The sequence below is a fragment of the Taudactylus pleione genome, unplaced genomic scaffold, assembly GCF_031769625.1.
Source record: "Taudactylus pleione unplaced genomic scaffold, aTauple2 ptg000911l, whole genome shotgun sequence".
Taxonomy (NCBI): Eukaryota; Metazoa; Chordata; class Amphibia; order Anura; family Myobatrachidae; genus Taudactylus; species Taudactylus pleione.
In genome coordinates, this window is record NW_028285312.1 from 436648 (window position 1) to 450273 (window position 13626).

The window sequence follows — 13626 nt, forward strand, 5'->3', positions numbered from 1 at the left end:
GTGTAGTGCAGGCATATACTGTAGTGTGTAGTATGTAGTGCAGGCATATACTGTAGTGTGTAGTGCAGGCATATACTGTAGTGTGTAGTATGTAGTGCAGGCATATTCTGTAGTGTGTAGTGCAGGCATATACTGTAGTGTGTAGTGCAGGCATATACTGTAATGTGTAGTGCAGGCATATACTGTAGTGTGTAGGGCACGCAGGTATATACTGTAGTGTGTAGTGCATTCCGGCATATACTGTAGTCTGTAGTGCACGCAGGCATATACTGTAGTGTGTAGTGCACGTAGGCATATACTGTAGTGTGTAGTGCACGCAGGCATATACTGTAGTGTGTAGTGCAGGCATATACTGTAGTGTGTAGTGCAGGCATATGCTGTAGTGTGTAGTGCAGGCATATGCTGTAGTGTGTAGTGCAGGCATATACTGTAGTGTGTAGTGCAGGCATATACTGTAGTGTGTAGTGCAGGTATATACTGTAGTGTGTAGTGCAGGCATATACTGTAATGTGTAGGGCACGCAGGCATATACTGTAGTGTGTAGTGCACGCAGGCACATACTGTAGTCTGTAGTGCACGCAGGCATATACTGTAGTGTGTAGTGCACGCAGGCATATACTGTAGTGTAAGTATAAGGGAAAGGGAAACCCCAAGCACTGGTACCAATTAAAGTGAAGATATTAATGCGACAGGCTAAACTCCTACAATATTGAAAAGGTCATATAAAAGGGTAGGACATACCCAATAGTGTTCAAAGAAGGAGGTGCTCCCAAGAGAGCAAAATACACAGAAGAAGAGAACGGAAAAAAGTACTCTCGTTTTTTTGGGGCACAGTACAGCTGTCTATATCAGTAAAACATAACTTTTAATAGATACACGAAAAGCAAATAATTATCTAAAAAGGACTAACCACATAAAACGACATGAAAAACACACAGTGAAACCAAGCTAGAGAAATGGCTATAGCATTGGTTCACAGTATAAACAAACAATAATAAATCAATAGTGTCATAAATTAATGCAATAATGAGTTCACGCATGTGGTCATACGATAATCATACAATATAATATTCGAGACTTGCAGGTGAAAAAATCTAAAAAAAACTTAAATAAACAGATAAATTTCAACAGATAAATATCTGAAGTAAATACTGGAACATCAATCTGCCATAATGACATGCACATAATTATTGTAACAGTGTACTGATCGTATCATATCAAAAAATCCAAAATGTATAATAAATATGGAGAATGATATAACACTGTTATCCAGCAGAATTATAATAGTTGTATCATCGCACTGAGTAAGAAAGAATATAAAACGAGTAACAGATACTTCTCACTTAAGGTAAGGGGATAAGTTGCTTCTTTATCCCATTTACAGTTCGTATTGAATAGGATATGAGCGTACCCACCACATGTACCATGAGGGTATGAAAATAGTAAAAAGAGTCGGCATCCACTAATCTCCTATGTGACTCCACCTAAAGCCTGCCATATAGATAAGTACAGGAGGCTAATGATAGAACAGTAAGGGAGTGGAAATGCCTATAGAAATTGATTGACAGATCAGTGATAACGGCAGGGAGACAAAGAGTCCCCTCTACCTAAATGAGCAGAAGATCTCTCAATATGTACTCGTGGGTTTAAGAGCTCCCATAAGGAAAGTGCCAGTGAAAAAGATATAAAGATAGGAAAACAGAACCTGGAGATACAAGTAGCACACCTCACCCCACTGATGTCGCATAACAGTGCAGTGGGAACATTACATGAGGCGGTGTAGTCCGGGTGTTCCTAGGAATGACAGAGAAAAATACCTGATACTCAGTGCGGCAGCGGCAGTGTCCAGTACACAGGAGTCTCCACGCGCACGACGGAGGCTCCCGACAGGCAGAAGACGCGCGTTTCACCCACTGGCTTCGTCAGTTCAGCTCCATGACCTCATAGGGGACTGTCCTATGTATACGCCTGCGGCCAATCAAAATGCTTGATGGCACTGTCAATGCAATCTGGCTCAGGAAGTGGGATCCCCGGGCAGCCGCACTCACCCTCCCGCACTGTCCGTCTCCTACTAGATAATTATTTGCTTTTCGTGTATATACTGTAGTGTGTAGTGCAGGCATATACTGTAGTGTGTAGTGCACGCAGGCATATACTGTAGTGTGCAGTGCAGGCATATGCTGTAGTGTGTAGTGCAGGCATATACTGTAGTGTGTAGTGCAGGCATATACTGTAGTGTGTAGTATGTAGTGCAGGCATATACTGTAGTGTGCAGTGCAGCCATATACTGTAGTGTGTAGTGCACGCATATACTGTAGTGTGCAGTGCAGGCATATACTGTAGTGTGTAGTGCAGGCATATACTGTAGTGTGTAGTATGAAGTACAGGCATATTCTGTAGTGTGTAGTGCAGGCATATTCTGTAGTGTGTAGTGCAGGCATATACTGTAGTGTGTAGTGCAGGCATATACTGTAGTGTGTAGTGCAGGCATATACTGTAGTGTGTAGTGCAGGCATATACTGTAGTGTGTAGTGCTATCATATACTGTAGTGTGTAGTGCAGGCATATACTGTAGTGTGTAGGGCACGCAGACATATACTGTAGTGTGTAGTACATGCAGGCATATACTGTAGTCTGTAGTGCACGCAGGCATATACTGTAGTGTGTAGTGCACGTAGGCATATACTGCATACTTGCCTACCCTCCCGATTTGGTCGGGAGCCTCCCGAAAATCGAGTGCCACTCCCGACCTCCCGGGAAAGCAGGCAAGCCTCCCGCGATCAGCAACACGTCCGCCCCCCCCTGCACTTACTATAAAAATCCCAGCAGCGGAGGGGCCAGTGACGCGATTCGCGCTGAATCGCGTCATCACGGCCCCGCCCCCTGCCTCACAATGCCTTTAAAACTGGCATTGTAAAAGGGGGAGGAGCCGCGATGACACGCCCCATGCCCCGCCCCAAAATACACGTCGCCGCCAGGTCACGCCCCCTTTTCACCGCGGCCCGCCCCCCGCCGAGAAAGCCCAACTGAAACGTCGGCATGTATGATATACTGTAGTGTGTAGTGCAGGCATATACTGTAGTGTGTAGTGCAGGCATATACTGTAGTGTGTAGTGCATGCAGGCATATACTGTAGTGTGTAGTGCAGGCATATACTGTAGTGTGTAGTGCAGGCATATGCTGTAGTGTGTAGTGCAGGCATATGCTGTAGTGTGTAGTGCAGGCATATGCTGTAGTGTGTAGTGCAGGCATATGCTGTAGTGTGTAGTGCAGGCATATACTGTAGTGTGTACTGCAGGCATATACTGTAGTGTGTAGTGCAGGCATATACTGTAGTGTGTAGTGCAGGCATATACTGTAGTGTGTAGTGCAGGCATATGCTGTAGTGTGTAGTGCAGGCATATACTGTAGTGTGTAGTGCACGCAGGCATATACTGTAGTGTGTAGTGCAGGCATATATTGTAGTGTGTAGTGCAGGCTTATACTGTAGTGTGTAGTGCAGGCATATACTGTAGTGTGTAGTGCAGGCATATGCTGTAGTGTGTAGTGCAGGCATATACTGTAGTGTGTAGTGCAGGCATATACTGTAGTGTGCAGTGCAGGCATATACTGTAGTGTGTAGTGCAGGCATATACTGTAGTGTGTAGTGCAGGCATATACTGTAGTGTGCAGTGCAGGCATATACTGTAGTGTGTAGTGCAGGCATATACTGTAGTGTGTAGTGCAGGCATATACTGTAGTGTGTAATGCAGGCATATGCTGTAGTGTGTAGTGCAGGCATATACTGTAGTGTGTAGTGCACACAGGCATATACTGTAGTGTGTAGTGCAGGCATATACTGTAGTGTGTAGTGCAGGCATATATTGTAGTGTGTAGTGCAGGCATATACTGTAGTGTGCAGTGCAGGCATATACTGTAGTGTGTAGTGCAGGCATATACTGTAGTGTGTAGTGCACGCAAGCAGCTTTGCAATTCTGTCCTTGCGACCATGCAAATGCAGCAGGAGGTGTTTGATACCCCCAGCTGCATTTGCGATCCCAGCACAGCGACCGAGGCTGGGATAACTATCATCAGTCGCGATGGCGGGCAGCACCTGGCCATCGGCCAGCTGAGTAAGCCACTTAAGCCAAACAGGGTGGACACGCCCCCATTTCCGGAACGCTGGCCGTCCCCGCACCGCCCCTTAAATGGAAAAGAATAGAAGGGGCTGCGTGCGATCTCACAGGACCCGTTCTGCACATTCGCATAGCTTTCTTATTTCAGATTACGTGCAATACTGAATTTGTCCCTCTGTCTGCTCAGTGCTTAATAATATGATTGGTGCTATATAAATAAAGGATAATAAATAAAATGAAAATAATAAATTAAATAATTGTGTATAGCAGGGGAATCCCGCACAGAGGCGTCACCATGTCTGGTGACACCCGGTGAGCACTCTGACTATCCCTGGCCTAAAATGAAGGATTGTGGCCTTGCGGGGATCCCAAAGACTTCACTCTGGGGGAAGCCCAGCATGGCTGGAGATGCCGGGCTGCCCCTGGAGACTGTGCTGTCAGCACTGTTGGCTCCTCTTCTATTACAGGAGCCGGGTGCTGCAGGTGAATGTCACACTGCATCACCCAGCTACTATCACTGCAGAAGAGCCAGCATTTTAGTGTCACCCCCTCCGAGGGTGACACCCGGGTACAGCCTGATCCCCCACACTGTCACTCACCGCACTGCTAACAAAGTTTAACACAATAGGGATACAGTATGTAAACCACTGGTGTTGGGTGTTTGATTCAGTAAGGAAAGTGATCTACAGGGCTGTAATCAGGATCCCGACTGTCTGGATGCTGATGGTCACAACGCATCGCGACGGCCACAATCCCAATATATCTTGACGGTAAGTATTAGGGTTAGGAACTAGGGGTAGGTTTAGGGTTAGGCTGCGGGACGAGATGGTTAGGGTAGGCTGTAGGAGGGGTGAGTTATGTTTAGGCTGCAGGAGGGATGGGTTGGCGTAGATTTAGGATTTGGGTTACCATATGGACCCCGAAATCCATCAGGATTTTGACCATCGGGATGCCGCTGTCAGTATTCTAACCTTCGGCATCCAGAATACCTTACTCAGCCCGATCTATATACCATTATATACAGTTTTCCAATTTTATATATTCTTCTGATCTGTTTGAGTTTATTTTGTTGTTTGTATTTTTTTTTTACCCAAAATCTTTTTTATTAATTATGAAGCAAGTGTCAATCATACATAACAATAGAAGTGAAGACAGTAGTCACAAGAAAACAGTGAATACATCAGAAGATGTATCGACCAACAGACAAGAAACAAATGAGATCAAATAAAATATCAGCCAAAGACACTAAGATAAACATTAAAACTTGCAGGCAGATTTGCATAATAATGCCGGCAAAACATATACTGCAACACAAAATACAAAAGTACCCATTCAAAAGAATATTCACACCAGGGCATCCCCCTACTTTAAAATGACTAGATGGGTCATTTTCTGTATTCCCCAGGTATCACGTGCCATGTAATATACAAAACAAAAAAATCTATATTTGTCAATCACTCTTCTATGATATATTTAAGGTTTTCTGTTTGGAGTTTTACTCCTGAGAACCCGAGTCTTAAAGTTTATGTTGCTACCAGCTACTGTACCATACAAAGGACTTGTGCATTGAAATATATTTTTGTGTCTTCTCATAGGTATAGACAACAGAATCTCGGGAAGAGGCTCAATGAAGGTTTTTCAGCCATGCAATGTTCTTGGAAGGCTGTCCTCTTATTAGCGTTAGCCTCAATTGCTATTCAGTACACAGCCATCCGGACTTTCACCACCAAATCCTTTCACATATGCCCGATTCCCAACCCAAACAACTGCAGCCCTGGGCAAGACCCCACGGACTACCCTGATCATCTGTGTGAAGATGGACAGCCGGTAAACTCTAATATTTCAAGGAAGACACATATCCTAATATTGGCCACCACCCGTAGCGGGTCTTCCTTCGTTGGACAGCTCTTCAATCAGCACTCTGATGTCTTCTACTTATTTGAGCCACTTTATCACGTTCAGTACACCTTGATCCCCAAAATGACCCAAGGTAAAAGCCCTGCAGACAGGAGAGTTATGTTGGGTGCAAGCAGAGACCTATTAAGAAGCCTTTATGACTGTGACCTCTATTTTATGGAAAACTATATCAAGCCACAGCCAGTTAACCACACTACTGACAGACTATTTAGAAGAGGTGCCAGCAAAGCACTCTGTGCTCTCCCAGTCTGTGATGCTCTAGGACCCACTGACATTTACCTAGAGGAAGGAGATTGTGTTAAGAAATGTGGGAGCTTGAATTTGACGCTGGCAATGGAGTCTTGCAAAGAGCATGGCCATGTGGCTATTAAGACAGTCCGTGTGCCTGAGGTTAATGACCTACGAGCTTTGGTGGAGGATCCTAGGCTGAATTTAAAAGTGATCCAGTTGGTGAGAGACCCAAGAGGAATACTATCTTCTCGCAGTGAGACCTTCAGGGACACTTACAGGTTGTGGAGGATCTGGAGGGCTACCGGTCGCAGACCATACAATTTAGACTCCACCCAGCTGACAACAGTTTGTGAGGACTTCTTAAACTCTGTGTCCACCGGGTTCAGCCGGCCACTGTGGCTGAAGGGCCGCTACATGCTCTTGAGATACGAAGATCTGGCCAGAAACCCCATGAAAAAGATGGAGGAGATCTATGACTTTGTGGGCATTCCACAGGATGCAAATGTGGAGAGGTGGATTCTGAATAACACCCGAGGAGACCAGTCCTCTGCCAGACACAAATACGGCACGGTCAGAAACTCTGCAGCCATGGCCGAAAGCTGGAGACTAACTTTGTCATACGATATTGTAGAGTTCACCCAGAATGCCTGTAGACAGGTTCTTATCCAACTGGGCTACAAGACTGTGGGTTCCTCCCAGGACTTGAGAAATCTTTCCTACAGCCTGATTGAGGACAGGTCTTTTTTGCCTTTTATGTGATGGTTTATGTAATGGTAATTACAGGTGGTGAAGGTCTTACACAGGACACAGATACGTGTTCACAGACTGAAAATAAGGAAGAAAACAAACTATATATTTTTTTATGAGATCTTTCCCCTTCTTCATCTTGTTTCTTTCTCTCGGGAAAACAAGTTGCACTACAGAAGGTGGAGTAATAAAGCACATGAAAAAAAAAAAATGGAATTATACCTCTGCAAGACTTGAAGCTGTTTTCATAGTGGCGTTCAATATTAGAGATAGCTGTTAAGCCCGGTACAGCTCTATATTGCCAGAAAGTGATAGCAACACAGTACGAGAGCTTCAGTTGTGTTCGTGGGGATAGCCTTAAATTGATTATACCAAAAGGACATTTTATGGAGAGGGCGTTGGTTTCTCATCAGCTGGCATAATCCTGGCAAACTAACTTCTGTTAAAAGAGAAGTGTAACAGGTGAATTTCAGCCCCAGCTTACACAATGTAAGAGCTCTTCGGGCTGTAGAGGGTGTTAAAATGTTTACAAAAAACCAAAACACAAGGTATATTCTTCTGAAGTATACGATTGTTCCTGTCGTTCCGGGTACGCTGTAGGGTGAGGGCGTTTGCACAAGTTTTTGAATCATGTTGTAATATTTATAAATGTTTATAAAGAGGTATGCATTGAAGATGATTGTGTCTTTTAGGCTCTTGATCACTAGAAATTAATTCGAAAACAAAAAAATAGAAATGAGAATATCACGGATTTGTATGTGTGACATTTCAAAAATAAACAGGAAATCTTCAGTGATGATAATGTTTCATAAATGCAAAGGCGAGGAAATTGCAGACATGAAATGGGATCCCTACTGTATGTTTGGCCGTAGCTAAAAGAGGCCCATTATGTTTTTTTTATGTGTGTGTTTAAGCTATTTTATTTTAGAAATGGGATCCCTACTGTATGTTTGGCCGTAGCCAAAAGAGGCCCATTATGTTTTTTTTATGTGTGTGTTTAAGCTATTTTATTTTAGAAATGGGATCCCTACTGTATGTTTGGCCGTAGCCAAAGAGGCCCATTATGTTTTATTTATGTGTGTGTTTAAGCTATTTTATTTTAGAAATGGGATCCCTACTGTATGTTTGGCCGTAGCCAAAAGAGGCCCATTATGTTTTTTTTATGTGTGTGTTTAAGCTATTTTATTTTAGAAATGGGATCCCTACTGTATGTTTGGCCGTAGCCAAAGAGGCCCATTATGTTTTTTTTATGTGTGTGTTTAAGCTATTTTATTTTAGAAATGGGATCCCTACTGTATGTTTGGCCGTAGCCAAAAGAGGCCCATTATGTTTTTTTTTATGTGTGTGTTTAAGCTATTTTATTTTAGAAATGGGATCCCTACAGTATGTTTGGCCGTAGCCAAAGAGGCCCATTATGTTTTTTTTATGTGTGTGTTTAAGCTATTTTATTTTAGAAATGGGATCCCTACTGTATGTTTGGCCGTAGCCAAAGAGGCCCATTATGTTTTTTTTATGTGCGTGTTTAAGCTATTTTATTTTAGAAATGGGATCCCTACTGTATGTTTGGCCGTAGCCAAAGAGGCCCATTATGTTTTTTTTATGTGTGTGTTTAAGCTATTTTATTTTTTGGAGAGTATATCTGTTGTATTAGAGAGGTTTTATACGTTTATTGAAGCTAAACAGCAAATGCCAATTTCGCAACCAAATCGAACGTGGGTATAACGCCTTTGACATCTGCCTGACATAAACCAGGTGCGTATGTTGCTGGTGCCCACCTGCATGGAACTTGCCATAGGTGCAATTTTGAATGTGCCCACAGCGGCGCCTTTTTAAGTGAGCGCATTTTTATGCCTGCGGCCAACTCAGCTTGATTTAATGGATCAGCTCTATATTTCCATTAAAAATCAGTTTCAATCACTCTGGTAACCAACTCACGGCCTGATTCAGCAAGGGACGCAAGGGAGAGAACGCACGCACTTGGCCGACGGTTTCGTACTGCGCAAGCATATGCATCACACTGCGCGTGCGCTAACTAGCCGATGCGATCGGGTAAGGGTAGGCAGACTACACGCAGTGTGTACACAGACCCTTCCGTTATTGATTGACAGGAAGTGCAGTTTGTGGGTGGTGACGGGGAGGGTGGGGGGTTGGGCGAACGCAGGTGTGCCTGTGCGTTGGAACGCCGTTATAGGGGCGTGCATAATTAAGGCAGTGCAGCAGCATACGCAGCCAGACGTTTCGATGCACGCAGGAAGTGGCCAAAATCCTGTGCCAGGTCAGGTCAACCTCTATTGTGCTTGTGGGTCCGATGGTTCTTGATGTTACCAATGTTCGCACTATCCTGCATACAGATTGAGCATTAAGTAAAGGGAGATGGGCGGCACTCTGTATTGCTGGGCGTCTGCATCCTTGTGCTGCAGTTGCTGTGCGTACGCATTGATTAGCATATACACGCAGCGGCCGAGTGCATGCGTTCTCTCCTTTGCTGAATCAGGCCCTGAGTTCATGTAAAAAAAAACTCAATAAACAAAACAAAACAAAAAAAAAACAGAACCACCAGGGCGGAAGGTACAATTGTGACAATTTCGTAGGAACGGGAAGGAAAAGTTAGGAAGTAATCAGTATTTCTCTACTTTAAGATCATCTAAATGAAAATCTGAGTTATGAAGAGACATCTGACTAATCTGTCACCCGACAAAGAAAGCCGGTCCCTTAACAAAAGCGCCCTCTCCCAGGAAATAACAAGCTTTTGCAGGAACACTGAACACAGCCCAGTTATTTTCTCCTTTATTTGCATAAAATACAGAGTAACAGAATATTTCCCATAAGCGGTTGAATAGGATGCATAAAGGGGGAACAAAGGCACTATTCGCTCTTCTTCTCAAGCTTTCTTTGCCTCCAGTCTCTGCAGATTATTTATGCAGTATGAATAAAAAGACTATGCAAGATGGAGCTAACTTGGAGGAGGGCAAGGGTCATGAGAATAGATTACTCCCTTTATTTATTGCAGACATTGTTCTACATGTCCTGCTCATCCCGAACATACATTATCTCTGACAAACATATCTCTAAATGTTCTTTTCAGAAGGGCAGGATGATTCTTCTAGTAGTAATGAGGGTCAACCTGCCGGTGAGAGCTGCAAGAACATGGCAGGTCTGAAGGTCACCTTGACCTAGAAAATTCATGGCTCTGGGTGACAGTCCAACAGAAGGCAAGAAACTTGTCATCTCGATAACTCTGAATAATGCTTATGTATATATATGAAATAATTGAGAATAACTGAATAACACATAACGCCTCTCGTAGAATTGCGTCGACAAACCAACATGGCCTTCAACCCATTTAGCTCTTCCTGCTGAAATGACCATAGTTCCAACCATTTTGGAACATGTTTTCCCTGCCATGTCCTCTCATCACTTGGCAAAAGGCGGTCAGCAGCTTCAGGACTTGAGGGAAATGCTGATACTCCAGGATGCAGACAATTCTTCAAAACAACTAATGGGGGACCCATGGCAAAGCCAAAATTTTAATTACTGCCCACTACATTAAATAACAACAATATGGGGGGGGGGGAGATGTACCAAGCAGTGTAAAGATTGGAGAAATGGACCAGTGGGGAAGTTTCCCATAGCAGCCAATCAGTTGCTTCCTATCATTTTATAGAATGTACTTGATAAATACTACCTCCAAGCTGATTTGTTCCTATGGTCAACTTCTGCCCTAATCCACTTCTCTACTCTTAACATTGTTTGATACATTTTGCCCACTACGGCTGGAACGTAGGCATCGGTGCCATTCCGGTGAGTCTGCACGATTTTTTAATGCGCCTATAATTTTAAAAAGGAAGACAGTTTTACCTATTAAATGATTGCTTCTTTTAAAAAAAAAATGGTCATAATCGCCCCCGATGCCTACATCTCGCAGGCTACTACATATCCCTCTAATAGGAAACTCCCATATATCCCATATATAGAGAGCAGCTACAAGTTATATTGCACAAGCTCTGAAGTGTACTAGAGTCTTCTTGGCTATAACATGAGTATCTATCTAATACATATTTTTACTTACAGAATCAGAAAAGCCGGACGTCCCTCTGATAACACGTTATATCAGTCCATTACAGTCACCCTATACTTGTTGTTGAATGCAATAAATTTATTATATAACAATATATTCTAACTAACCCTTTAATCTACAGTAGGTGCTAGTTGTCAACAGTGCTTAACCAAGAAGGGCCACTAATATATTATAACTGTACTCAGGACAAGATAAAAAACGTGACTGTATATTATACGATGGTCCTGCTTCAGAGATGCACGTTATTTCCATATCTACGCAGTTGAGTGGTAATCGACCATCTGCGCAAGCGCCAAGGTACTTTTACCGTAGTTTCACGCATCGACTTTCATTTGCAAAGTGATTGACAGCTAAGGGCCATTTGGGGGAGGTAATGGGGAGTGGCGGGAAATAACGCAGACGAGTCCCGGATGTTTTCGAACTGTCGTGTAGCCTGCGTCTGCGATCCCATACGCAGTTCCAACGTTCTCAGTTTAGGCGGCCATTCTGTGCGACTATAGGGTTGCTCGGATGTCCGATTATCGAAGGATCTGCGATGGCAGCTACATATATGTAAAAGGCTGATTGGATTTGTGATGGTCCCAGTGGGCGTCTCAATACATATCCCAGTGCCTGCGACATTGCGTACGGGATCGTATTAGCGTCCATCTTTGAATCAGGCCCGATGTCAGCAGATGACTGAAGAAAGATTGAATGTGGCCCATATGCCATCATATGCATCAGAAGTTAGAAAGACATTAATCAGGTACAGTATTCTACATTAAAGGCTGTCACCGTAAAAATGTTAACCGCTCTACCCTACGTAACCTAAAAAACATTCCTGCCAATATAATCACTTGTCTGCAACTGTTTTCTAATGGCAGGACATATCTCCTGCCTACTGAGTCTGGCTGGTTCTCCTTAGGTCTCCCCTGGATGCCAGAAGTCACTGTGTAACATTGGCCAGACAGTATGAATGCAGATCTACCCCCGCTGCATACTGCTGCTTTACACTGGCAATTCCAGTGCTAATACCTGCAATGGGAACATTTACTGGAAGATGGACATTCTTCTTAGAAAAACGTGGCACAAGTGAGCCCAATCTGTGATATCTACATGCTGCAATGTGAGCTGGTTCTAAATAGGGACTACCTCTATGCTCAGACTGCATCGGTACAGCTAATTAAGGGTCTGATTCATAGATGTACGTTAATGCTGCTGTGACCACGATTTCCTACAGACTTGCGAAAATATGCTGATGACTTATCTGATGTCTTGCGCACTGAGACGCTCCCCTCTGGCGTCTCGCATCCGCCACTTATGTGCAAAGGCAGGAACATCGGAAACGTCGGTCGCACATCGAACTTCTGAGTAAGCCTAAGATGCCGGGGCCTCTGCAGCTCTCCTAAGATGCTGGGGCTTCTGTAGCTCTCCTAAGATGCCGTGGCCTCTGCAGCTCTCCTAAGATGCCAGAGCCTCTGCAGCTCTCCTAAGATGCCGGGGCCTCTGCAGCTCTCCTAAGATGCCGGGCCTCTGCAGCTCTCCTAAGATGCCGGGGTCTCTGCAGCTCTCCTAAGATGCCGGGGCCTCTGCAGCTCTCCTAAGATGTCGGGGCCTCTGCAGCTCTCCTAAGATGCCGGCCCCTCTGCAGCTCTCCTAAGATGCCGGCCCCTCTGCAGCTCTCCTACGATGCCAGGGCCTCTGCAGTTCTCCTACGATGCCAGGGCCTCTGCAGCTCTCCTAAAATGCCGGAGCCTCTGCAGCTCTCCTAAGATCCCGGGGCCTCTGCAGCTCTCCTAAGATGCCGGGGCCTCTGCAGCTCTCCTAAGATGCCGGGGCCTCTGCAGCTCTCCTAAGATGCCGGGGCCTCTGCAGCTCTCCTAAGATGCCGGGGCCTCTGCAGCTCTCCTAAGATGCCGGGACCTCTGCAGCTCTCCTAAGATCCCGGGGCCTCTGCAGCTCTCCTAAGATGCCGGGGCCTCTGCAGCTCTCCTAAGATGCCGGGGCCTCTGCAGCTCTCCTAAGATCCCGGGGCCTCTGCAACTAAGAAGCTGCACAGTAAGGCTTTGAGGCATGCGCAGTGGCAACAAAATCGCTCCACTGCGTCAGATATCTACATTGCGTCCATCTCTGAACCAGACTAGAAGTACCTTCATACTGCAAATTTATGAGCAAACGAAGACCGGCCGCTGGTACAGAACGTTACTTGGCTCTAGGTTCTTATTTGCAATCATGGCAGCACCAGGCTGTCTGTTAGACATGATATTGTCGAACTGGCAGCAATATTAACAGAATATGACAATTTAATAAAGACGGCAATGAGAGAAAGTAAATGAAAGAGATCCCATATATTCAATGTGAAAAAAGCAAATGTCACTGCTGATTAAGACACAAAGGATATCACGAAAGTTATTACCAGCCATTGTCTGATCCTGTTAGCTGCAACTTTTTTATTCTACAGAATCTATTGAGAAACAGAATTAGTAAAGGGTGGACTGTCAGAATGATACGTTGTGATATACTGCGCCAGTGTCCTTTGCTCTACTATGTTTCTAATCA

The 13626-nt window shown here is 44.5% G+C and overlaps 1 protein-coding gene across 1 annotated transcript in view; it reads left to right on the plus strand.

The window, feature by feature from the left end:
* Positions 1-7767, plus strand: part of CHST1 (carbohydrate sulfotransferase 1) — a 69569-nt gene extending 61802 nt beyond the window's left edge. Inside the window, exon 2 of the mRNA XM_088459446.1 lies at positions 5711-7767. Within this exon, the coding sequence (XP_088315572.1) occupies positions 5760-7022 (1263 nt within the window). The 5' untranslated portion in view covers positions 5711-5759 and the 3' untranslated portion in view covers positions 7023-7767. The remainder of the gene's footprint in view (positions 1-5710) is intronic.
* The last annotated feature ends 5859 nt before the right edge of the window (positions 7768-13626 follow it).